The following is a 27,828-nucleotide window of genomic DNA, read 5'->3' as shown; positions in this document are numbered from 1 at the left end:
TACCGAGATTGACGAACACTGCTCTGGAGCAGCCCCCCCCCCCCCATGCCCAGTCCATGCAAACAAGCAAAGCCCAATCCGTGGGATGCGGGCAGTGCGTGAAACCAGACCCCTTCTGGTCCGTGGAAAAACCTCTCTCCACGTAACTGGTCCCTGGTGCCCAAAAGGTTGAGGGCAGCTGCTCTAGCGTACTGTTTATGTGTGGACTTCAAATCCCAGAATCCTTTGCAGTGGCCATGCTGGTTGGGGAATTCTGGGAGTTTTTAAGTCGCTGAGATTGAGAAACACTGGTCTAGACATGCTGTGTAATCATGGAAATGATACTGCAGAATAGCCAAAACAGATTATAGGCTCCCCATACAAGGATTTTAGAGAGCATTTTGTTTTTTTTTTAAAAAAAAAACAAAAACCAAACCTTCAGTAACTTGGTTGTCTCAATGACTTTGTGGCCTTCAAAGATGACTATTTATAAAGTGTACGGTTCTTAGTGTTTTTACCTTTATGGCTGATAAAAGCTGCCATAATGTTTTATTAGGAATGTTGTTAAGAGCCCAATCTGTCTTGGAATATCTTCATGGAATATTTCAGATGCTGAGCGCTAGGAAGGGATATGATCTTCCAAACACCACAACTAAGGTAAGAATACATTTCAAGCTTGCAGGAGGGAGCCCAGTCTTCTCTGCATAATAGAAAGATACCAGTGATCACAAGGAAAAATGAAAGAAGTCTGTGAAAGTTGATCTGGTCGGAACAGAAAACCCAAACGTCTTGCGTAACTTCAGAATAATAATTTATAAATGTATCAGAGCAGTGACAAACGTCTCTACAAGTTTCAACAAATTCTTTGGTGCAAAATAATACAGTAGCTACTAGATTTCCTGCTGATTGTTGAAGGCACATTGAAATCAGACAATACAATGAAATGAAAACGCACGTCCCCTTCATTTGAGAAAAAAAAAAAGGCTTGGCATCCTTTTTATAGCTATTGCAAGAGTCACACATTACAGTGGTCATACGGGACTCAAACTCGAAGACAGAAGTCAGTCAATTAGGCAGACCGATATCCTTTCAAAGCACATCTGAAGGCAGACACTGACTTTCAGAAATATACTTTGACAAATACATTTTTAAGTGAATCAACATCCTTAAATGGAGCACTAGTACCTACTTGCCAGATTCAAATGAGGCAACAGAGTCCAAGCATGAATCAGATTTAAACATAAATCATAAGTCCTTTTTTGTTTATTTGCTATTTCACACAGCCTCTGTGAATGCCAAGTCCTGTGTTTTCGTCAGCCTGACTTGCTGTTCAGTTGAAATAAGGCTCCAACTGAGAGGAACACCAGAACCTCCAGGAAGCGAAGGTCCTGGGGGAAGCAGAAGCCCCTTGTAAGTTGTTTCCTGAGATGTGTGTACCTCCCACTCACCCACCCATCTTGTGAGCAAGTGAGAGAAGCACATTGTACAGCAGGGCCTCCAAAAAGCTTGGCAGCTTTTAGACTTGTGGAGTTCAACCTCCAGAATTCCTCAGCTATCCATGCTGGCTGGGGAATTCTGGAAGATGAAGTCCACAAGCCTTAAAGAGGCCAAGGTTGGAGAGCCCCATAGTAGAAGGTTGCCGTGTTTCAGCAACCTAAAGTTTCTGTGCAAATCAAGGTCTGAGAAATCCCTTTTATAATTGGAGGTAGCAGGCCCTATTAATTTCCTAATTACGACAAACTAATAAATTCTCTAACTTATTCCACAACCACACAATATTTGCAAATGGGCTAGTGGAATCCCTTTGTAAATCATGAAACTTTGTAGAGCACGGACAACAGAAAGTAGGTTTTCAACCCGGTGAAATAAATGTAGTGTATCCTATGCTTAGAAAATAATTATTAAGGCTATTTAAGGAAAAAAAGATTACTTTTATAAAAAGAAAATGTCTATCTTCAAGTGTCAGCATATGCATGCATGCACACATATGCAAGAAAACATAGCAAAAGACTTCCTTAGGCACAGGTTTTGCTATCTTTCCATAGGGTGGGCTGCTTATTCCTTTTTTTAATTTGCTGTGCATCTGTTCACAGGACAAAGCCTCTGCCACGGACAAAAGGACGTTCTTGTTAAGCAATCTTGTTAGGATTGTTAAGCATACTTGTTAAGCAATCACAAAGATGCTCAATTAGTTAAGGGATATGACCAATCTAAAAACAAACAAACAGTGCAGGGGATCAAAGGAAAACAACTCAGGGAGGTGGCTTTTCCAAGCGGGTAAGGATGGTACGCTGAACACCTGTTATTCTCCTTTTTTCCCCAGTAAACCGTGGATAAAAAAGACAGCTGAAGGTCCGCAAATTTATGTGTGCAGAGGGAGAATGCCCCTGAAAGGACAGCAGGGGTAGATGGCTTTATTTCCTCCTAAGTATTTTCTTTGGCCGTCTTAATGAGCTGCTGTGATAAGAAGCTAACTCAACCAGGATTGTGGTCCTAATGAGATTGTTGGGATGGGAATCCCTGTGGGAGGGATAGGGCAGCTGGCCCTCTTTGAAAAAACCCCATTGTCTGCAGAGACACATTAAGCCTCTATTTAAGTGTATATCAAATGGCCAAAGTCTGCCTTTCAGTAGTGGAATGCTCTTCCGGAGCTCATTTATATCCCCTCTTACAAGGGAAATAAGTGACAGGAGAGAAACCCAGAAAGGGGGCTCAGTTGAGTAGGAACATCCTTCCATTGGGGCTTCCAAACCTCCTTGAAAGCAACTCCTGAAGTCAAACAAGGCTGTGAGGCCATACATAACTCTTGAGACTGGCTCAAGGCTAAACAATCAGATTGAGCAAGAGGCATAAATACACCTCAACAATGGCTGAGTCTTCCCAGGCCTCCTACTTTGCAAGGCACCAGTAACTACAGTGAGATTGAGCTAAATGATTCACCCATTGCAACGATTAGTATCTTGAAGGTTGCTACTTCAGTTCATTAAGAGCAGAGATTATTGTATTAAAGGCCATCAATCAGTTGAGTTTCAGCCTGCTGTCCTTTAGTTCGACAGGTTTAAGGGAAGAATTCAGGAGGAGGAGGCTGTGGCTCAGAGTTTCCCTGTTCAACAAAAAATAACCATAGCACGAGATACCTCCTGCTGCTTATTAGAGTACAGTTTTTAGCTTACCGAGTGGATGGATCTAAAATCAAACTCAACAACAAGCTACATTTGCCTTTTCCGTAAAAGAATCTACACCTTGGAGGAAGCCTGTCTGAGACCTGCTCAGCCACTGGTTGGTTGGTTCACTCCAATGAAAGGCTCCCCCAAAGGCATCCTATTGCAGTTGGCACCTTAGACGTGGCTGCCAGGCCACGAGACCACCGTTAGAGTCACTTTATTCCGCTGTTCTTTCAGCATGGGAATGAGCTGGCTGTTGCTCATCCCAACAGCAGACACTCCGTTGACAGCCACAATTTCATCTCCGCACCTAGTGAGGGGAAAGGAAAGAGCCCTGTTACAACAGCATCCTCAAGGTCTCCTTCATTGGGACTCGGACAGCAACTAAAACGTGCCTTATGTTCAATCCCTACAACACTTTTACACAAACACAAGTCACTTTACTTGTACATTTGTTTCTTCCTACCATTTTTACTTTTTTGCACTTCTTTTGTTTTTGTTTTATAAAAAAATAATAATAAAGTTTTTAAATATCATCTGACAAAAGAAAGAAACAATAACAAACATCCAGCACAAAATATTTTCAAGCCAATTCATGCACTAACTCCCAATTGCAAATGAATTTATAGTGGTACCTTGGTACTCAACTGCTTCAAAACTCATTGAATTTTGTAGCAAAAGTTTTTTCCTGGTATTCATTGTTTGTTTGGTACTCAACATACAAGCTAGAACTTTTCAGTGTCACCTGCCTTGTGACTCACTACATTATTCCTTATGGGAAAAATCTGTTTTTGATACTCATTGCGCCTCCTGGAACCAATTAACGATGGGCACCGAGGTATCACTATACTACAGGTGTGTAACCCAGTTTATAAAGATGGCATTTGCTGACTCTCTCAATTACAGCCTTGCTTCTTACATGCTGCGTACCGAGTCACTCCTTCTGTTTTTCAGGAAAGAAAAGGGGGGAAACTAACACTTCCTTCCCAGACATTGAGCCGTGGTGCACAGTGGTTAGAATACAGTACTGCAGGCTAATTCTGTTGACTGCCAGGAGTTCGATCCTGACCAGCTCAAGGTTGATTTAGCCTTCTATCCTTCCGAGGTCGATAAAAAGAGGACCCAAATTGTTTGGGGCAAGATGCTGACTCTATAAACTGCTTAGAGAGGGCTGTAAAGCACTCTAAGTCTAAGGGCTATTTGAGGTGAGGTCATGAAAAGCCAGCTGAATTGCCCATTCAACCCTCACCTTCAAGTCCTGCTCTTAGGGGCAGTTGCAGTTTTTGCATGCTCTGGGGAAATCTTAAAGCAATATTGACCTTTTTTCCCCCAAGTCAATCTTGACTTCTGGTGCTTGCCTAGACTAGCCCTGCAGTTTTCTGGGCAACATTTTTCAGCATGTCATGGGTCCCTCTTTCCTAGGGGTGAGAGAGAGGGATGGTCTAGGGTCATCCAGCTGGCTTCATGCCTAAGGCAGGAATTCAGTGTCTTTTGGTTTCCAGCCTGGGGCCTTTAACCGCTACCCCAGGCTGCCTCTCAAGTGGAAAACCCAAACTATAGGAGCAAGAATGCACGCACTTCAGCCGCCGGTCCCAGAAGGCAGGAGTCTCAGGCACGATGGTTTTAATGAAGAACGGCTGGTTTCCTTTGCTTTCTTCGAATCCACCCACTATGCTGAATCCCCAGCTCTCCGAGTTGCTTTTGCGCAAGACGATATCTTGACAGCAGTGGAGCTGGCTGAAAGGAAAAAAAACAAACAAGAACAGCCGATTGGAGTTATCGCTTACCTTTGTGTAGAGAGAAGGAAGAAGCATCACAGCAGGAATGAGTAACTATGGCAACTTTACGACCTGTGGACTTGAACTTCCTGTAATGCAGAGGTGGGGAATTGCACCAGGTGGTAGAACTATGAAACAGTCCTGCAGTTATCTCGGGTAACATTCACTCCAGTGTCCAAGAAATAATAAAGGATGACAAACTGGGCTTCTGCAGTTTATATTCCAGTTTCCCTGAGTTTATCAGCTTCAGTCATGAACACATAAACATCCATCCCATCATAAAAAAAGTCCAGAGGGTCAGCTTCAGTTATTCAGTGATTCCATTCCATCATGCTTTACTTGTTCACACAATCATGCCAAGATCCATCTCTTTCCTCCAAAGCAGTATCCGTCATATTGGCTTCCCATGTTTCATTATTTCACATCATGTAAACTTGGAAGATGCTTAAGGAGGGTTTGGAACGAGGGTCAGCCAAGTCAGTCTAAAGAAGCCCAGGCAGAATCCTCCCCAATTCCGCTGCAATATGGAGTGGAGCCCTACAGACGTTCTCTTCTATGGGAATCTACTGCAATCCCCTGATTTGGAATGGGGGGGGGGGGAGTCTCCCTGCCTGATCACCTACTAAAAAATGTCCTTTGAAAAGCCACAGGATAAAATCAATCACCTGGCTGTAACAATCAGCACACTCACATATCAGGTTCATGGAAGGTAGCCAGAACTTGGACTAAAAGGAAAAAGGGAGAGGAAGGGGATTCACAAGGCAGGTGTTTTGTGTGGATTCAAGGAAGGGTGTGCTGGGCTTAAGCACAACAGTGGGGAAAGTCCTTTAGCATTGCAGGTCTGCATTTTCAATCGTCTCAGGTTTAGAACAGTGAAACAGCTTTAAATGACAGCATTTCAATTCAAGTGTTAACGGTGGCTGTTTAGGCAAGACAACCCAAATGCAGATACAGAATAGGTGACACTTGGTTCAACAGCAGAGGGATCTAGGTTTCCTAGTGGACTATTACTTAAGAATGAGCCAGCAGTGTGCTGCAGCTGCTAAAAAAGCCAACACAGTCCTAGGCTGCATCAACAGGGATAAAACATCAAGATCGCTGGAAATTACAGTACTGCTCTAATACTGCCTTGATAAGACCACCCTTGGAATGCTGCATCCAGTTCTAGTCACCATAATACAAAAAAGATGTTGGGTGCAGAGAAGAGCATCAAAGATAATTAGGGGACTGGAGGCTAAAACATATGAAAATGGTTGCAGGAACTGGGACTGTCTAGTCTAATGAAGAGGAAGAGTGTGGTGACATATTTAACTGGCTGTCACAAAAAAACGGGTTGAACAGTTGTGGGAACTGGTATGTCTGGCCCAGGAGTATGAAACTCAAGGCCCGCAGGCTGGATCTGGTCTGCAGTGCTGCCTTGGGAACAGCAAAGGACTGGCCCAAACTCCGTTTTCACTGGCAGAGCGCTCAGGCCACCACAGGGCCCCCTGGCACGAGTGACACTGAGCTGGCCATGCCCACCACCACCCGCGAGGTCAAACACAACCCTGATGTGGCCCTCAATGAAATAGAGTTTGACACCCCTGGTCTAACCTAATGAAGAGAAAGGCTAGGGCTTATGTGATAGCAGTCTTCAAATATTTGAAGGGCCATCACAGAGAGTAAGAGGTTCATCTCTTCTCCAAAGCACCTGAGGGCAAGTCAAGAAGTAAGAGATGGAAACTTATCACGGAGACATCCAACTTGGAACTAAAGAGAAATTTCCTGACAGTGAGAACAATTAATCGGTGGAACAAACAGAAGTGGTGAGTGCTCCATCACTGGAGGTTTTCAAGAAGAGATTAGACAGCCCTTTGACCAGAATGGTACAGGGTCTCCATTCAACCAGGGGGCTGGACTGGAAGACTCCAAGTTCCCCTCCAGCGTTATTATTCTGAATTCTGTATTTTAATTCCGGTGGCATCCTAAGAACACTTTCAAGCACGACTGTTGAAAGGCTAAGTCAAGAAAAATGCCCTAAAGCAGGGTTTCTCAACCTTGGTAGCTTGAAGATGGGTGGACTTCAACTCCCAGCTGCTGGCTGGGGGATTCTGGGGGTTGAAGTCCACCCATCTTCAAGCTTCCAAGGTTGAGAAACACTGCCCTAAAGCATCACACGGTTTTGTTGATCCGGCTGAGATAAACAAGAACTACTTACCAGGAAGATTCCCTCTGCCAACACCAACCTTACCTTGGCAATCCGAGCCAGGTGATCCAGAGAGGAGACCAGCTTGCCCAGCTGTGCCCGTTTTCCCTGCTGTCCAGGCCCTCAGCCCCTTCCAACGCCTTCTCTGGGATTACAACCTCCAGCGCTTTCAGCACCACTGTCTGCAATGCTGCGTTTGACTTCAGTGCAGAGACAGCTTCGTTATAATTGAGATGAGTCAAATCGATATTGTTGATGCTCAAAAGAATATCTCCTGTTACAGAAATCAGGAGGAGACAGATTAGAACCAAGATTTTGGTAAAAAATGCATCTTCCTAGTTTCGTTCACTAAGATCTTTGCAAATTCATGAAAGCACCATTCCTATGTCAGTGACAGTTTAATCAACTTTTTTTAAAAAAAGAGAAGAAGGGGGGGTGTATCCTACCTTTCTTAATCCTCCCATCCCTCAAGAGACATCCAACTGGTTGGACACTGGTTACATAAATAGGGAGTTTTGCTTTGCCGTCTCGTCCTCCTCCTATCGTTATCCCAAAAGACTCTTTGGGGTCCTTTTTTATGGTAACCACCTTTTCCTGGCTGAAGTATCCTTGGGGGAGTATCTAAAAGTTCAGAGGAAGACAGGGAAGAAAGAAAATAACATATATTAAATTTTCAACAGTTAATGTTAATTAACTAAGTTGGTAAGATATATATCCCAAGCCAGCAGAATCCCCATTACATCAGACTGAAGCAGCTCATTTTTGTATTTTCATTTCCAAGGGAGATTTTGCAAAGGATGGATGATACTATGGTGATATCCAGAGGAGCTACATAGTGATTAAAAATATTAGAAGACATTTCTCATGAGAATCCATAGGTGCTTTTTCCAAAGGCAACTGGACTTCCTTTGTTTCTCCTTGAAGATGTTTTATACTTCTCATCCAAGAAGCTTCTTCTGTTCTGACTGAATGGTGGAGAATAGGAGGATTAATATTCCTTGCAGTCACCTGGTCATTAGCACTCTCAAGAGTCGTTGAGGTCACTTGGAGGTTTATCTGTGCCCTCAGGGTCACCTGAATACTGCAAGGAATATAAATCCTTCCATTCTCTACCATTCAGTCAGAACTGAAGAAGCTTCTGGGATGAGAAGTGAAACATCTTCAAGGGGGAAAAAAAGGTTCAGTTGCCTTTTGAAAAAGCATCTTTGGGACAACCATGACCTGGATGACTGAGAATCTCCACAGACATGAGAAATTCTAAAAAGTTTGATTTGGAGAAAGGAAAAAAAAAGTTATGTTTAAATGAAACACAAAAGTATTTTGTCTGGGACAACTTTCAGAGTCAAAAACCTTTTTTTTTTTTTAGGTTTGAATTCCTAAGTAATAGGCTGAGAGAGAAAGGTAAAATGATGTATTCAAAACATGTTTCTCAGCTGCAAATGTTATGCCCGACACCCTCACAATTGTGACCTATTCTCTCTCAGGTCTTCACTATATGCTTAATTTTCATGAAAGGGATACAGAGTCAGTTCCTTTCCTGAAGTTAAAGGTGAACAGGAAGTGAGTCAGACAGGCATCCTGGCTAGAAAACATGTCAGCCCATCTTTTGCAGAAAGCATTTTGCAAAATGTTCCTGAATATAATTAAGGGCAGCTGTTGAAAATTATTTCAAAAAGTATATTTATGCTTTTGTGTGGATCACCAGTTGCCTAACCTATTTCTGTACCATACGGAATGTTTGTAGTGGTGCATTTTCTGTTCCAGGGTGGATAAAAATTGATGATTTAAAAAAAAAAATCAGACTTAAAATTTAAATTGGTTTTTTTTTATTTTTATCAAATTTATTTTAATAAAATGCTTTTAGAGTAAAAATTTATCTAAAGATAGTTTTCTATTTAAGATACATTAATAATTTAGTTTATGTAGCATGAAATGGAGCTTAATTATGTGGCATGAGGCTATATATTCTGCTGTATTGGGACTGTCGGTGAGTCAACAGCAGGTCAGAGAAAGTCGCTGCAGGACAGAGATGACAGTTGCTCTTTAAAAATTATGATTTAAATTGAGTTGATTTAAATCAAGCCTTTTTACTAGTGATTTAAATCATGATTTAAATCATGCCTGTTTTGTTCACACTTCAATAGGGACAGATAAATAACTGCTTCAATGCAGAATTAAGATGAACTCCCAATAATGGTAAAATGAGAAATACCCCCTACAGGGACCATCTGTATGGGATTAACAGGGTATGGAAAATTCATTAATCATACTGTTTTTTCCAGGAGACAGAAGCCTTCTCTGTGGCAATAGATTTTGGACAATTAAGTTCTGAGAGTAATATGCAGATCCTCGCCAGTCATGGAAAATTAGCAATCTCATACACTAGCAATAGCACTTAAGACTTTTCACAGTGCTTTACAGCCCTCTCTAAGCAGTTTACAGAGTCAGCATTTTTCCCCTAACAATCTGGGTCCTCATTTTACCGACCTTGGAAGGATGGAAGGCTGAGTCAACCTTGAGCCGGTCAGGATCAAACTGCTGGCAGTGGGCAGAGTTTGCCTGCAATACTGCATTCTAACCACTTTGTCACCATAGCTCCTGTAATTATGTTTTAATTAACCAGGATAAGGGGTCTGGGGGCTAAAACATATGATGGATAATTGAAGGAACTAAGTATGTCTAGTTTATTGAAAAGAGTAAAATATAAACTAATAGGGGGTGACATGATAGCAGTCATCCAATACTTGAGGGGCTGTCATAGATAAGAGGGGATTGACTTATTCTCCAAAGCATCTGAGGTCAGAATCAATGGGTAGAAGATCATTAAAGAGAGATCCAACTTGGAACTAAGAAGGAATTTCCTGACAATGAGCACAATTAATCAATGGAACAGTGTCTCCAGAAGTTGTGGATGCTCCATCACTGGAAGCTTTCAAGAAGACATTGGACAACCATTTGTCCGGGATGGAATAAGGTCTCCAAGGTCCCTTCCAGCTTTATGTTCTATGATCAGGCTTTTACCTGATCCCATCCAGTGAAATCAGTGTTTCTCTACCAGAAGACGACGTTGATGATGACACTAGAACAGGCCTTCTCACAAACAGCACTTCCACTGTTGAATTTCTCTCCCCAAATCAATACAGATTTATTTACACTCTCTCTCTCTCTCTCTCTCTCTCTCACACACACACACACACACACACATTTCCCGCTCCCCCTACGTTCTATTCTACCTTGCCTTACTTTTGACTTTCTCTGCTACTTTAATGACTGGGCACTTTGTACCATTTTCATGACATTCTTGTGTTTTTACCCAGAAGATTCCACATGAGCCCTTATAAGTGGCAAGGGGGAAAATGTTGCAAAGTCAGTTTAAAATGAAATTAGAGCATCAAATCACTATAACCAACTCCCTGCCATGTGCTCTTTTCTTACCCACTGTCATCAGTTTCCTATTCTGTACAACTTCTAAGTTCCTAGTTATTTATTTATTAAATTTATTTGCTGCCCATCTTGTTATTCAGAGTCTCTGAGTTACAGATTAACAGAGTTGGACGGGACCTTATAGGTCATCTAGTCCAACCCCCCGCTCAAGCAGGAGACCCTACACCATTTCTGACAAATGGCAGTTCAATCTTTTTTTGAAAGTCTCAAGTGATGAAGCTCCCACAACCTCCGAAGGCAACTTCTGTTCCATTGGTTGATTGCTCTCACTGTCAGGAAATTCCTCCTTATTTCCAGGTTGAATCTCTCCTTGGTCAGTTTCCATCCATTATTCCTTGTCTGGCCTTCAGGTACCTTGGAAAATAGCTAGACCCCCTTCCTCCTCTCTGTGGCAGCCCCTCAAATATTGGAAGACTGCTCTCATGTCTCCCCTGATCCTTCTCTTCACTAGACTAGCCATGCCCAATTCCTGCAACAGTTCATCGCATGTTTTAGCCTCCGGTCCCCTCATCATCCTGGTAACACAATAGAAAATATAAACATAAGAACAATTATAAATATAACACTAATTTAAAAATTACAAGAATTAAATGCAGACTGAAAGCCAAGCACACGACCAACTGACCAAACTGGCACACAAGATAATAAGCTAGAGAGAAAAGGGCCAGAAAATCCTGATGATGATGTTACGTACTCACATTCATATGTACTCATATGTTATGTACTCCTGATGATGATGTTACGTACTCATATTCTAACGAAATGTTCAGCAACTAAATTGAAACACGTTTGGAGAGCAAACCACTGCCAAAATAAAAGCCAAGGTCTCTATGTCGCTGCACCAACCGCCTCCAGCCTAGAGCGCCTCCATTAGGCCCCCCCAGCCCACTGGCAGAGCCATTACACAAAATGACACACCCTCTTGCCAGGCTGAGAGGTGCCCATGATCAAAGGCTGCTTCCAAAAACAGAGAGCAGAGCCATAGCAAAAATTATTTTTCATCTCATTTCACTTCTGTTTACAGAAATCTAGTTAACCTAATTACTTACTCTCGCACAATGTATTTAACAATCCCGCCCAGGTCATATTTTAAAAGTTACCATCTGAGAGCCATTTGGGGGGTTCTAGGGGCTGGGCTTAAGACTTGGGAGGGATGGGTGGGGAGCTAAATTCTTCCTTATACATTAAAGTAAAGGACACCATCTGCATCCTGGAGCAATGTAGACCTTTGTAAAGGAGATCATCTTAACATTGCAAGTTAAAAACATTCCCATGCAAAGATCTTTAACCAATTACAGGTAGCCCTCAACTTATGACCACAACTGAGCCCCAAATTTCTGTTGTTAAGCAAGACAGTTAAGTGAGTTTTGCCCCACCTTGCTTGCCACAGTTAGTAACACGGTTGTTAAGTGAATCTGGCTACCCCATTGACTCTGCTTGTCCAAAGGTCAACAAAGGTGATCATGTGACCTTCGGACACAGCAACCATCATAAGTATGTGCCAGTTGCCAAGCAGCTGAAATTTGATCACGTGACCATGGGACTGCTGCAACGGTCATAAGTGTGAAAAACGGTGATAAGCTGAGGGCTACCTGTATGTCGTATCGTTCCTTCACAAATGGCATTTTGATAACAATCTTTGCTCAAAGCAGAGCAGAGATCAAGTCGACGTCCCAACCAAAACTGACTGAGTGGCCAATACCTTCTGATAGTTGGATCTTCGCCGGAAGTGATTTTGCTCCGGCTTCCGGCGACTGTGCTGCACAGGGCTTCCCCCGTTGCTGCTGCTGCTGCTGCTGGCGTTGGAGGTGCTGCTGCTGTCCTCAGCGGCTTCCGGATGCTGCACCCCAGACTGACGGAGGACCACAAAGCTGACCCGGGCTTCACTGCTCTGTCAGGGGACGTCACAGAAAAGGAGGCGCTTAGAAGAGAAACAGCCCAACCTCTTTAGCGCTCAATGAGATAATTTAATCAGAGGCTCTTAAAAGTCCTCAAGGGTCTCTGGGAAAGCTAGAGGAGGCTTCCATTAAGGGTTTGTTCTGTTTTTTAAAACTGAAGTGGCTTTGTGACAGCCTTAAAAAATAGAGCATTCAATATATGTCAAATGGGGGCACCTGATCTATTCAAACACAGAGACCTAAAATAACTGAAATAGAAGTGAGCAATTAGCCATTTGCATATTCAATACGTAACTCATTATGGATAATGAAACATGTCATTATTTATATCCTAACCTTATTATTTGTATAAATAACTCAAAGTGACAAACATACCTATCTCTCCTTCTATTTTTCCCACAACAACCACCCTAAGAGAGAGAGGGACTGGCCCAAAGTCACCCAGCCGCCATTCATGCGTGGTCTCCGGATTTCTAGCCTGGTGCCTTCACCGTTAAACCAAACTGGCTCTACATAACTATTAAGCATGACATAAGCAATAGCGCTTAGACTGCTTCGTAGTGCTTCACAGCCCTCTCTAAGCGGTTTACAGAGTCAGCATGTTGCCCCTAACAACCTAGGTCCTCATTTTACCGACCTCAGAAGGATGGAAGGCTGAGTCAACCTTGAGCCTGTCAGGATCGAACTGCCGGCAGTTGACAGTCAGCAGAATTAGCTGCAATACTGCATTCCAACCACTGCACCATCACGTTATAAAACTGCAGCAGTTTTTGTTTTACCTGCATATCCTTGAATTCAAAATTTAGGGCCAGAACAGGAAATCGGCATGGAAAAATCCAAGAAGGAATTCCTGATTCCCCCACCCCAAAAAATTTCCTCTCTTATAACAGGAAGGGTCACGATTACTGTGCATATTTAGAAAAACTGGACAACTGCAATTTATAATGCATAACCTTGGAATATTAATGCAAGTTAGTGTTAATCTGTTCTGTCGAATTCTTGGATTTACTCTTAACCCAGCTCAAGTGAACACTTAAACTGTGGCCTAAAATAATTGCTCATTTACTAATACAATTATTCTAAAACCTGTTGACACATCACACTACAGCACAGTGTTGTTGTTTACTCAATGCAATCCCATAATTATGATTTGCAAACCACAGTATAAAGCTTAAGGTTTGTACATCACACCAATTATGGTTTATACAATAAAATATGAGTCAGCATACCAGTCTCTCAACAGAGTTTCTCTTGGTTTTGTTAGAAAGAAAGACAGGGGATTAGTTACCCATTATCTTAATCACCAAATGAAATTCCTTAGCAACAATGCATATTTTCTTCCCGTCCTATTTTTGTGTAACTTATCATCAGCATCCAAATAAAAGCACATACTGGAGTCTTTGATGCTCTCTGAATGTGATGGATTTTTTTTTTGCAGATGTTTCATTACCAAACTAGGTAACAGAAGCAACAGCACTGATGAGGTTACCTAGTTTGGTAATGAAAAGTCTGCAAGACCACCACCAAGCTCAGAGGACACCAAGGACCCCTCATTGCCTAGTTTGTCTATAAGAAAGCCACCAAGAGCCGTGGTGGTGCAGTGGTTAGAATCCAGTATTGCAGGCTAATTCTGCCAACAGTTCGATCCTGACCGGCTCAATGTTGACTCAGTCTTCCATCCTTCCGAAGTCAATAAAATGAGGACCCAGATTGTTGGGGGCAAGATGGTGATACTGTAAACCACTTAAGAGAGGACTGTGATGTGGTATATATGTCTAAGTGCTACTGCTAAGCTGAGAGAGCACCAAGGACCACACAGTTCATCCCTGAGCTACAAATATTCTTCCTTTCTATTAGTTAGGTGTGCTCCTAGAACCGCATAGGTTACACCTCTGCTCTGTGAGCTGTACTGTTTTCCAGTTTCAATTCAAGATGTTGGGGATGACTAATGAAGCTATACATGGCATGGGGCCAGGTTACCTGAGGGACGGCCTCTCCCCAAACAGATCTGGCAGGAGGGCCATAGTTTTGGGTCAACATCAGCCAAAGAGCTTTTGGCAGGACCTAGGAAGAGGGCCTTTTCTGCTGTGGTAGAGAAGTGTTAAAGTGGATGTGTCCCTTTAACACATCGTGTGAAATCCAGAAGACCCTTCAAACTCTTGGGGCTTGGGGATCCCATGGAAGTGTGGGGCCGATTAAACGGTTGTGTGGTGTGTACGGCATTCTCTCATATTTTTTTTTATTTTTATTTTTATTTATATGCCGCCCTTCTCCAGAGACTCAGGGCGGCTTACAATGCGTTAAGCAATAGCCTTCATACTTTTGTATATTTTATACAAAGTCAGCTTATTGCCCCCACAAACTGGGTCCTCATTTTACCTACCTGAGAAAGGATGGAAGGCTGAGTCAACCTTGCGCCTGGCAAGATTCGAACTTACTAATTGCAGACAGCTGGTGTTAATCACAATGCTATCAGTCTGCTGAGCCACCAGGCCCGTTTTGTTATTATAGTTTTAACTGTTTTTATTTATTAAAAGTATATGCCGCCCATCTGACTGTAACTGCAACTCTGGGCAGCTAATTTAATTTTAATTGTTTTTTAATTATTGTAATTGTTTTTTTTTTCTTTTAGTTGTGTACACAGCCCAGAATCACAAGCATGAGATGGGTGGCTGTATCTGTCTAGTACATAAATACACTGCTCATAAATATTTGCTTTAACTCCTTGCATTTGTGTTTCTATTGTATCTGTATTTCTTCACACGTGCTTGCAATCCTTGCTCCGTAAAACGTGGCCCAATTCTTTCTATTTTACCAATAATTGTTTTGTTTTATTGTTTAACTCCCCACCAGCACTATGAATTCACAAAGTGACACACTTGGTTTATTTTCCCCAACCTTTCTTGCAGATTCATTTGTCCCCTTTCTTCTTCTTAGTTCTTACTCAATATCTTTCCAATTTCGCAGCTGAAAAATTAAATCATGTCAGTGCTCCAGTATTTATCAAATATTTGAAAAACGCTTAACAGCATTTAGGGAAAAAAACATGTCTGGAAAGCTAGGAGACCTTGGTGCATAAACAGAACGGATTCCAGGAATTCCGTGCCAAAATCAAAGAAAGAAAATTAAAATGAAGCCCAACCCCAGACTATGATGTGCTTTGATGTATTTGTTTCTGAGCTGACAGGAAAATGAAGACGTGCAAGGCAATTATCTCACTTTGATTACAGTCTGTGGTTCCTCCTCGTCTTGGGGAGGGGCCGTATCTCCTCGCTGGCAAACATGCTCTGAATGCAGGAGGAGCCAAGTTTAGTTGCCACAGGTCGTCCTCGACTCACAGCCATTTGTTTAGCAACCAAAGTGGCAATGACACTGAAAAAAATGGCGTGACCAGTTTTCACATTTACAACCATTGCAACATCCCCACAGTCATGTGATCAAAATTATTTAGGAGTCTTGCAGCATCCTATGAGGTCATGTGATTGCCGTTTATGACCTTCCCAGTCAGCTTCTGACAAGCAAATTCAATAAAGTTTCACTTAACAACCGCATGATTCATTTAACCCTGGCATAAAAGGTCATAGAATCAGGGGTGACAACAATCGTCTTGCTTAGCAACGAAATTTCCAGTTCCAAATGTGGTCCAAAGTCGAGGACTGCTGTAGTACTTTCCACAGAAAGACCTCAGATTACAAGGGTGAGGAAACATCTCACTGTGATAGCTGCAGCAATCCAAAACAGTCCACACTACAGGATACACATCAAGACGCTGTCTCTCAAATTGCAGCGGCTTCATACAACCAAAGCTTCTCTAGATTGAACTACCATACTCCAGATTACAGGTAGTCCTTGATTTAGAACGCACACTCTAGCCCAAAATTTATGGTGCTAAGTAAGACAGTTGTCAGGTGAATTTTGCCCCATTTTACAACCTTTCCTGCTACAGTTGTTAAGTTAATCCCTGCATTTGTTAAGTTAGTAATGCAGTTGGTTAAATGTATCTGCCTTCTCCATTGACTTTGTTTGTTAGAAGGTTGCAAAAGAGGATCACACGATCCCAAGACACTGCAACCGTCATAAACATGAGTCAGTTGCCAAGCATGAATTTTGATCACATGATCATGAGGATGCCACAATGGTTGTTAACTGTGAAAAACGATCACAAGTCACTTTTTTCTGTACCGTTGTAGCTTCGAACGGTCTGAACTGTTATAAATTGAGGACTACCTGGACTGTCTTCCAAACTTACCTGGATTATCTGGGCAGCTGCTTCAGGCGTTCCTTGGCGTAGATCCTGACCATTTATAGACAGGACTTTATCGTTCTGACGCAGCTTCCCATTCTTGGCTGCCAACCCTCCGTCTAACAGGTCCAGAATAAAGATCCCAGGCCCGTCTGTTTTTCTGATCAGTTTAATGCCGAGGGGTTCGGATCGGTCTCTTTTGACGAGGATAACATGGACCACTTCCTGGTTCACGACCGGGGGAGCCGTCCGGTTGGTAAAGCCCTTTTCTTGGAGCACGAGGAAATGGAGCTCATCACAGGGTTGGCGCAAGAGCGAGATGGCTTGGCAGTGGGTCACACTGCTGATGTTCACACCATTCACCTGGGAGAAGGACAGAAAGAAGGGCTGGTCAGAAGATGGTTTCCTAAAGGTCCTTCTCTCAGGATACCCTTCCCTCCTCTGTGTACTACGGCAAAAGAAAATGAAAGAATGTAAGCACTGTAGGAAGGAAATCCTACAAAAAACTGTCAGGACTGCCATCCTGCTACCCTATGCATTGCTTGCTGGCAGCCTACCATGCTTGAAGGGGAGGGAGAGCTGCAGGGCAGGATAAAGGAGGGCTTAGCATGAGAGGAATCGGCCGTTCCAAGGTCTCAAGGTCACGCTGTGGAATGCAGAATCAATCACCCCGCAAAGGCAGGGACCGTTGCCCAAACAATTTGTTGGCACCTGATTGGACACTCGATGATAACTAGGGGAAAAGGTGGGAACAAGGAAAAAGTTAACCATATGCTTTGGGCACGAAAGCCTCAGATCTAGCTTTGCTTCTTCTGTAACTACTTGGCTTTAGTAAAGTGTAATTTTTGCAAACCATGGCCTCGAAAGTGTTTCTTTTCTCTCATAAAAATCAGAAAAAGTAAACCAGAAAAGTTGCAAAGATTCTTAATACACCATGGTTCATTCAAAAGCACTGCCCAGCTTCCACACTTCCTGACACCGTACCTATTTTATGGCTTCCACTCCTCTCTCTCCTCCATGCTTTACAAGTAGTCCTCAGCTTACAACCATTCATTTAGTGACAGTTCAAAATTACAATGGCACTGAAAAAAGTAACTTATAATTTCTCACACAACTGTTGCAGCATCCCCATGATCACATGATCAAAATTCAAATGCTTGCCAGCTGGTTCCCATTTATGACATTCCAGTGTCCCAAGGCCATGTGATCCCCTTCTGCGACCCTCTGACAAGCAAAGTCAAGGGGGAAGCCAGATTCATTTAGCAACCGGGTTACTAATTTAACAATTGCAGTGATTCACTTAACAACTGTGGCAAGAAAAGTTGTAAAATGAGGCAAATCCCTTAACAACTGGGCTCAATTGTGGTTGTAAATCAAGGACTACCTGTACAACCTTAAAAAATCCAAGTCTGATGATATCACTAGCTTTTAACTCTGATTAAAATCTGCTACAGCTAAATGTTGTGTAGAAATGTATAGTTTATAGGGGGCAAAACAGCTTATTGTTATGTAGAAATTTATAGTGCACAGGGAGGAGAATAGAGGGGTGGTAAAGTATGATATAATACAATGTGGATGGACTTCACCTTGGGGAAGTCATGGGGAGGGAGGGTTTGGGGGGGTTAGGGAGGGATGGGGGGGGGGAATGGGGGAAAAATGTTGTTTGTAAAACTTTTTCAATAAAAAAAAAAAAATCTGCTACAGCCGATTACCAACTGGTCATTTTACCATGAGGTTTTAACCATAGCAAACCCACCTCTAGGATGTGGTCTCCAGGTGCGAGTTTCCCATCGGCAGCCACCACGGAATCCTGAAATATCTCTTGCACAACGATGTTCCCGAGAGGAGTGTCTTTACCACCAACTATACGCATGCCAAGCTCTTCCTCGGGGGCCTCTCGGTGGATTTCGATGGTGTTTGTCTCCGCCACAAGACTCGCTCTCTGAGGTAAATCTGACAGAGAAGTCAGAAAGTGCATGAATGAAGAGGAAGGCCTGGATTTGTAACAACGTACAGCAAATATGAGCAACCTGCATCCATCCCATCCTTTCTCACCAGTGATCCTGCAATCTCCAGCTTGGTGAAGGTGGAATTTTGGCTGCTTGAGGAACCGTCTCACACTGATGGGACTGACCCACCCCGTCCCACCGGCAGAGGAGCATTCTGCAGGTCCCATCAGTCAAGGAATGCCAGCTGGTGGGGTCCAGAAGGGCCTTCTCGGCTGTGGCTCCTGTCCTTTGGGACCTCTTAACCCCTGAGATGACATGGGCTCCCACCCTCCTGATTTTTCATAAGAGCCTGAAGCCCTGGCTCTGCCTAATGGCTTGGAGACCCCCGTGGGGGAGCTTCACACTAGAAGTGGCTGACTAATTAAAAGCTAATCCCACCTCCCATTCCTCCCCCATGTATCCAGCTCCCTTGTCGCTGTCTTGTGTTCATTATTTTAATTTATCTGCTTTGTCATTTTATATCTGAAGATTTTCATGCTTGTTAATGTTCTTATCCTGTACACCGCCAAAGATAGGCATTAAATAAATTTCTTAATAATTAAATAAATACTAAATTTTGTATCTAGAATTTGTCCTTCCTTCTTTCTAGAAGCTAACCTTGGAATTACTTGACTTCAGGCATCTGAAATGTACTTTGGAAAGCTTTTCCAAAGTACATTTCAGACGCCTGAAGTTGATGAAAAACTTTTCCAAAGTAGAAAACTGTGGAAAAACTTTCAACCACTACTTCTGAGCAAAGATATGCAAGTCAAAGTATGCCCTTCTGTTATTACGGATGAAAACTACATGACACAATTTTCAAACTGAACAACACAATTGCATAGTGCTATTCCATCAACACAAGTATAATCATAACAGAATACATTTATTTATGCAATATTTGCAAACTTTTAAGGTTTTTGTAATTATACAGAAATCCATACAGAGATCTACCATAAATCCCAAAATGCCTTCTGGCCAGTTATACTCAAATCAAATTTTTTGACTAATATGGAATTTTTCCTGGATATCTTAAAATCCTTAAAAGGAACATGAAACGGAAAAGCAAGGCAAATATATATTTTAGTTGTTGAGGGCACTTTGCCTCCTTGTTTCATCAACGAGTATCAATGTCAGAAGTGCCACCTCACTGCCAGTCTGCCATGAACCCTCGGGGGCGGCTGGAAGAGGGGGCAAGGCCTTAGGGGAAAGGGGAACTGAACTGTGAGAACCCAGAAGTCTTCAAGGCCGTTTCCCTGGGAGAAGAATGGCAACAAGTAGAGTGAATGTTTCCAAAGCATCTCTTTTTAGATTGATTGGACATTGAGAGACAAGCAATGGGAAGGAACCAAGGGAGGAAAGTTAACTGGGAAAACCTGGCACGCAAAGCCTTAGGCTCTACTGCAAAGCTTTGCTCTACTGCAATTCACATGGCTCCAAGTAAAATATACCTTTTTCAACAAATGGAGTTAGGGATCATTTTTACTTAGAAATTAATCAGTTGAGGCAGTTAATCTGACGATTAATTGTACAAATATAGTCCATTCACGACAATGGCCCATGGACAGAAGTTACAGGGATCAAATGAAAAGTAATGCCTCCAAGGTAGTAAATTGCCAATAGATAACACTTGTGAGCTCTGGCATGTTCTTCAGCATTTGCTATTGGTTCTCCTGCTTGAGCAGGGGGTTGGACTAGAAGACCTCCAGGGTCCTTTCCAACTCTGTGATTCTGTTATTCTTTCACTTCAGTTAGGGGAATTTGCTGTGTGAAAAGGTTGTGCTGTTTTTATTCATGAAATGGAAGCCTGCAGTGAATACTCCTCAAAGGGCTGTGACTGAATTCTTAACTGCCAAAGGACTCCCTCCAGTTGAAATCCACTGCCCTATGAAGACCGTTTACGGCGATTTCATTGACAGGAGTATTGTGCATCATTTGGTCAAAAAAAAAAAAATGCAGAGATAGATTTTTGCACACGAGAAAGGCTGATAACTGGTGAGAGACAATCAACATATCACTCTCAAAGGGACACTGTGTCAAGCTTGGCATTTCACAGGAATGTGTGGGTCGTATCACCGATGTTCTTCAATATTGGAAGGCTTGTGCAAAGATGAAAAGCGGGTGGGTGAGATGAAAGCTTCACAGTTGAAAATTGCTAGTCCAAGCCTAGATCATTTTGTTATTCTAGCAAGCCGCTCTGATGGGATAAATGATTTTAATTTGGTTTTAATGGGGTTTTAAAATTGGTTTTAAAATGAGAGTTTTAAATTCGGCCTGTGATTTAATTATTTTAATCTGCTTTTAAATTCTATTTTGTACATTGTTTTATTACGGCTGTTCACCGCCCTGAGTCCTTCGGGAGAAGGGCGGTATATAAATTAAATTAAATAAATAAATAAATAAATAAATTTCAGACAAGTGGCTGTCCAGTCTCTTCTTGAAGATTGCCAACAACGGAGCACCCACAATTTCTGGAGACAAGCCGTTCCACTGATTCATTGTTCTCGCAGTCAGGAAGTTTCTCCTTAGTTCTAGGTTGCTTCTCTCCTTGATAGGTTTCCACCTATTGCTTCTTGTCCTGCCCTCAGGTGCTTTGGAGAATAGCTTGACTCCCTCCTTCTTTGTGGCAGCCCCTCAAATAGTGGAAGACTGCTATTATGCCACCCCTAATTCTTCTCTTTGTTAGGCTAGTAATACCTGATTCCTGCAACGATTTTCATGTTATGAGAATGAAAGAACCGCAGGGTCTTTGGTGCTCTCTGAGGCGGATTGATTGTTTGCAGATTTTCATTATCATCATCCACCCTAGTGGTTGAACTCCAGTGTTCTACCCTGAGCGACATGCATTATTTCCCCATGGGAATGAAAGAAGTAATGAGAAGGAAGAGAAGGAATTTCTTCACAGCATTGTGACAGCTGACAGAACATGGGATCATTTTTTTTATTTATTTTTATGTATTTATTTCTATCCCGCCTTTATTTTATATGAATGACTCAAGACAACAAACATACCTGATGCTCCTTCCGCCTGCTATTTCTTCCAACAACAACCACCCTGTGAGGTGAGTTAGTCTGAGAGATACTGATTGGCCCTAGGTCACCCAACCAGCTTTCATGCCCAAGGCAGGACTAGAATTCACGGTCTCCCAGTTTCTAGTCTAGTGCCTTAACCACTAGACCGACCTTGGAAATGAGTATCAATTCACATAATGTAATTACAAAGGTTCTGGGAGGGGGGGAAATAAGCCTAAGATTTGTGAAAAAAATTCATGGTGATAATTTTCTGGGATGCATATTATTATTCACAAGGACTTCCTTGAATTTGGAACCATTATCAATTCAGAGCAGTGTGCTGCAATGCTTGACATTTTGAAACGACGATTAAGTTCAGAATCACCAGAAGGAAATTGAGCTGCAGCAAAGCCAGACTAGTCACACACTTCACGAACCACCCAAGAGGAGAATTTGAACATTTGAACCTCACTATTTTAATTCCCTACAGCTGGGGTCTCCAAACTTGGCAACTTTAAGACTTGTGGACTTCAACTCCCAGAATTCCACAAGACTTAAAGCTGCCAAGGGAAAAGGAGAAAAACCCAAAACAATGTCTTTGAAAGGTAAGTTTCATCACATTCTGAGAATCCACGGAACTAGAGGATAAACACAATTTTGTACGTCAAAATTACAGATTTGTTATCTATCAAATCAGTGGGTATTTATTAAGGTAGTCCTCGATTTACAACCAAATTGAACCTGAAATTTCAGTCATAAATCATGATGGACATCAAGCAGGTGACTATGTGACATCATCTGATTTTATGATCTTGTTTGCGGCGGTTGTTAAACATGGACATAATTCACTAAAGGGGTAATTTTTTTGCCAGAAACCGGAAGTAAATGCTGGTTTCTGGCAGAAACTTCATAAATTGTGATACATGATTGTGGGCTGCTGCAAATGGCCATACATGCAGGCCGGTTGCCAAGCACTCAGAGGGCGGTCACATGACCAGGGAGTTCAGAACTTCAAATCTGAGTCATAAGTTCCTTTTTCAGGATCCGTTGTGACTTCGTACAGTTGTCTGCTGGACTGCCTGTACAGATAGTCCTCAACTTACAACCATTTGTTTAGTGATCATTTGAAGTTACAATGGCACTGAAAAAAGTGACTTATGACCATTTTCACACTTACGACTGTTACAGCACCCCCTTGATCACATGATCAAAATCCAGATGCTTGGCAACTGACTTGTATTTATGACGGTTTAGGACGGTTTATGACGGTTGAATTGTCCCAGGGTCATGTGATCCCCTTTTGCAAACTTCTGACAAGCAAAGTCAATGGGGAAGCCAGATTCACTTAACAACCATGTTATTAACTTAACGACTGCAGTGATTTACTTAATAACAGCGGGAGGAAAGGTTGTAAAATGGGGCAAAATTCACTTGCTTAGCAATGGAAATTTGGGGTTCAGTTGTGATCGTATGTTGAGCACTACCTGTACACAGAAGACACGACAGAAGACCTCAATATAATTTCTCTGCAAAAATTGGGTTGGGGGTGTTACTTGGAACCCTGACATTGGGTATGTCTAGTCTGGTGAAAAGAAGGGCTAGGTGTGACATGTTAGCAGTGTTCCAATATTTGAGGGGCTGCCACAAAGAAGCGGGGTCAACTTATTTTCCAAAACACCTGAAGGCAAGATAAGAAGCAATGGTTGGAAACTATTGGAGAGAACTAAGTACTTTATTGTAACCTAGAACGAAAAAGAAATTTCCTGACAGTGAGAACTGCTTGGCTTCAGAAGTTGTGGATGCTCCATCGCGGGAGACTTTTAAGAAGAGGCTGGACAATCATTCATCTGGAATGGTAAAGGATCTCCTGCTTGTGCAGGGGGTTGGACTACAAAACCTCCAAGGTTCCTTCCAACTCTGTTTTTCAGTTCCATTATTCTGGAAATTTGCTCACATGCGCTCCCACATCAGCCTTCATTTCTCTACAAGTTTAAGAGAGGCCTACCTTCTTCACTCCCATCAAAGGCTGGGTTAACCAGCCCAGGATCTGGGGTCTCTGGTGACACAACGGCAGCTACCGAGCCTCCAGTGGCTGAAGAGGACACTCCATTTGATACTTCGGGATCCTTGACAGCCTTTGTTTCCAGCCTAGAAAGAGAATCTCCCTTCATCCTGGACCGAGGATGCCTCTTCCTTTCCAGGCGCTCCATGTATTTCTTGAAGCCAGGACACCTGCATTAGACAGCAAACACCAATTCCCAAAAGAGCTCCATGTCAGTCCTCTCACACCCTAAATTAACCACCTGAAATATTTTTGTAACTTGTGTCTGAGTTTGGGTGGACAGGGATGCTTTTTAAGAAAAGCAAAAGTTTAATAAGTGCAGCAGAAAGTCTAGAGCACAAGTGTGCAACCATGGCAAAGTCTTCCACACTTAAACTCCCAGAATTCTGCCAGCATAGACAGCTAGGGAATTCTGGGAGTTGAAGTCCACACATTAAGGCTGTCAAGGTTGGACATACATGCTCTAGAGCTGTGATGGCGAACCTGTGGCATGTGTAGCCATATCAGTGGGCATACCAGCTCAGCTCTGGCGCACATGCGCGTGCTGGCCAGCTGATTTTCGGGCCTTCTGGGCCCACCAGAAGTAGGGAAACAGGTTGTTTCCTGCCTCCGGAGGGCCTGGGGAGGGTGGGGAAGGCCCGTTTTTCTTTCTCACCTGGCTCCAGATCCTCTCTATGCACCTGGAGAGGGCGAAAACAGCCTTCCCCCTCGGAGGCCCTCCGGAAGCCTGAACTCCCAACTCCCGGTTGGACAGGAAGTGACTTTTTTGCTGTCCCCAGCCTCCAGAGACTCCTAGAGAAGCCTCCGGAGGCTGGGGACAGCAAAAAAGTCACTTCCTGTCCAACTAGGAGTTGGGAAATGGGCCCTTTCAGGCCTCCGGAGGGTCTCCGAGGGGGAGGGGAAGGCTGTTTCCACCCTCCCCAGATGCATAGAGAGGATCTGGAGCCAGGTGAGAAAGAAAAACGGGCCTACCGGGCCATCATGTGCCAGGAGCGGGGGGCAAGGGGGGTTGCACACGTATGCGCAGAGCGGGGCTCAGACATGGGTGTGGGAACACACGTGCGCAAACCTCCACCGTCCCCCCTCCTGGCACGCGATGACAAAAAGGTTAGCCATCACTGCTCTAGAGAGAAAGGAATTAGAACAGTTGCTAATGAAACCCTGATCTTTCAAATATACAGTGATACCTCAGTACTCATCATTAATTGGTTCCAGGAGGCACAGTGAGTACCAAAAATGAAGAGTACTAAACAATTTTTTCCCATAAAGAATAATGTAAATAAATGCAATGCATTCCCAAACCAAAGACGATGCACATTTTTAAGGCAATGTAAATAAAAAAATGGGATTGTATATCATTATTTGCATGAGAAATAAACCTAAAAATTAATAAATACTTAGATTAAATAAAATAAAAATGTCACTTAAAGTACTGATGAAAAAAGCACAAACATACTCAAAATGACCACAGAAGCTAAGATAACACTGCAAGGGGATGTGCACAGGGCAAGGCCTACCATGTCATAAGCGTGAAAACATCTTTTCACGTCATAAGGGTGTAAAACATATGATCCTTTGTTTTGGCTGGAAAAGATAGCAAGTTACAAGGCAGCCAACACTGACAAGTTCTAGCTTACACATATTTACAAGACCGCCTTCCGCCACCGATGGCCTCCCATTGACCAGTACGCTCCCACAGAGAGGGGCTCCTCAGGGTGCTGTCAGTAAAACAATGCCGACTGGCGGCCCCCAGGGGGAGACCCTTCTCTGTGGGGGCACCTACCCTCTGGAATGAGCTGCCCCTGGAGATACGGCGGATCCTGGATCTTCGCACCTTTCGCCGTGCCCTAAAGACGTTTTTATTCCAACAAGCCGGGCTGGCCTAATTCTTTTAAATTCTTTTAATTTTTAAATTGTTTAATTATGGGTCTTAATTCAGGTGTGCTTTTAATTGTGGGCCAAATTAATTTAATTGGATTTTAATAGTGTTTTTAAATTTTGTATTTCTTGTGTTTTATTTGTTGGCTGTTCACCGCCCCGAGTCCTTCAGGAGAAGGGCGGTATATAAATATAAACAATAAAATAAATACCAAACAAATGATGAGTACATGTAGTTCAACTTACAACAATTCATTTAGTGACCGTTCAAAGTTACAACGGCACTGAAAAAAGTGACTTATGGCCACTTCTCACACTTATGACCATTGCAGCATCCCCGTGGACACATGATAAAAATTTGAACACTTGGCACGTGATTCATATTTACGACGAATGCAGTGTCCCAGGATCATCTGATCAGCTTTTGCAACCTTCTGGCAAGCAATCTGCAGTGAGTCACTTAACAAGAAAAGCTGCAAAATGGGGCAAAATTCACTGCTGTCTCGCTTAACAACAGAATTTTGTGACTCAACTGTGATCATAAATCAACCTATACTGGGATAACATTTTCACATCAAAATGCATTTAATATGACACTCGACAAGTTTCAAAGCAGACAAGTACCAAGGTATGACTGTATACTATTTTTGAGATATAAGTAAGTAGGTGAGCCTGAGAAGAAGCAGGCACATTGGCAATCTATAGTTTTTTAAAAAATGCTTCTTATATGTACAATTTCCTTAAGTGAATTTATAAATAGTTGGAGTTTTACCTTGAGCCAAATATGTTTTTTTCAAACTATCACATTCCTTCTAAAACTTTCAAGTACCAAAAAAGTGCAGATTAATACTTCCAGAAACATCGGGAGTGTCCATCAATGGAGATTTTAAAGAAGAGACTGGATAGATTATCTAAAATGGCATAGAGTCTCCTGCTTTAACAGGAAGTTGCACTAGAATTATCCTTCCAACTCTGTTATTCTGTTTTCAAAAACATCCTTTTTTTTTTTTAGTAATTCCCTACTTAAATTTCTCAATTCAATTTCTTCCATTCAAGTTTCTTTCTCCACCCAGCCTTCCTTAATTAGTTTCAGTTTCTTCCCAAAACTAATAGGTAACTAAGCAGAATGTCATCCTAGCGTCATTCAGACACTTACGGCTTTTAATTGAGTAATGTGGACAGAATATGAGTCACTCAAGGATATTCCTCTCTGAATTGTCATGATTATGTGCAATATTCAGCACAAGGCTGACATAAAATTGTAAGTTACTAGCCGTGTCCAGAATAAAGAATAACATGCAAGCATCGCTGAGGCTACAAGGGAAAATTAGGCACACGCACCTGTTCTGCAAGTGAGCTTCGAGTTCACATCGCTGCATCGTCTGTGCACAGTCTTCTTGAAAGGGACAAAGGACAAGGAGCTTATCCAGCAGATTCCGCACCAACAAGCTAGACTTCCGGCAGTTCTGAAAGGACAGTTTCTTCCGATCCATGGGACAGAAGCTGTACTCCTGCATGAAGTTTTCAAGACATCTGAAACAGTACGTGTGTCCACAAGGCGTGTCCATAGGCTGGAGCAAAGGCTGGAGGCAAATGTGACAAGTCAAGTCATCATCTACTTCATCCTGGAAGTTATAAAGATGGTTGTCAGGCAACAGGTGAATCTGTCCACATTCGTGGCAAAGTTCTCCAGATTTGGAGACAGGTTCTTCTCCTGCAGGATTGGCCATGACTTGAAACCTCTAATGAGCTTACGTCAACCGATCCTCCTTTCCACTGGCAATGATGAAGAGCAAGTTCCTAAAATGAAAAGGAAAAATGAATACTGTATAGCTTTAGATCAGATTAAATTAGTAAAACCACCAGTAGGATGATCAAATTCCAATGTTTTGGGGAAAGCAGACTTCACATTGAACTTTTTTCTCTGAAGTACTATAGAAAGGCAAAGAGATGACCTTGAAGGGAATATTCAGAAGCCTTTACAGAAACCAGAAGCGTTCCTGAAGCCCTGGGAAAGGAGGTAGTATTAGGAAGAGGCTCAGGCTAGCTTTTCCCTGACTGGAGGGCGGGGGGGGGGACGCGGCAGAGAGTAGGGAGAGGAAAAACACAACCAGACTTGAAAGGTTTGGTTATTCTAGTCTAGCTCAATACAGCATAATTCTACTCCTCTTGTGCAGTCAGCTGGGCTGTTCTAGCT

The 27,828-nt window shown here is 42.6% G+C and overlaps 1 protein-coding gene across 1 annotated transcript; it reads right to left on the bottom strand.

Moving 5' to 3' along the window:
* Nucleotides 1–773: 773 nt before the first annotated feature.
* Nucleotides 774–27,361, bottom strand: LOC139322673 (ligand of Numb protein X 2-like). The gene is made up of 9 exons (XM_070951849.1): nt 26,973–27,361; nt 23,697–23,923; nt 18,448–18,644; nt 16,698–17,054; nt 12,253–12,441; nt 7,553–7,727; nt 7,152–7,380; nt 4,722–4,880; nt 774–3,453 (listed from the first exon to the last, which is right to left on the bottom strand). The coding sequence occupies exons 1-9, from the start codon at nt 27,359–27,361 to the stop codon at nt 3,318–3,320; spliced, it is 2,058 nt and encodes a 685-aa protein (XP_070807950.1). The 3' UTR covers nt 774–3,317.
* Nucleotides 27,362–27,828: the final 467 nt, after the last annotated feature.

Source organism: Pituophis catenifer, unplaced genomic scaffold (genome assembly GCF_029215685.1).
Source record: "Pituophis catenifer annectens isolate HBS135680 unplaced genomic scaffold, rPitCat1.0.hap2 SCAF_11, whole genome shotgun sequence".
NCBI classification, from domain to species: Eukaryota; Metazoa; Chordata; class Lepidosauria; order Squamata; family Colubridae; genus Pituophis; species Pituophis catenifer.
This window is presented reverse-complemented; position numbering and strand designations above follow the sequence as displayed.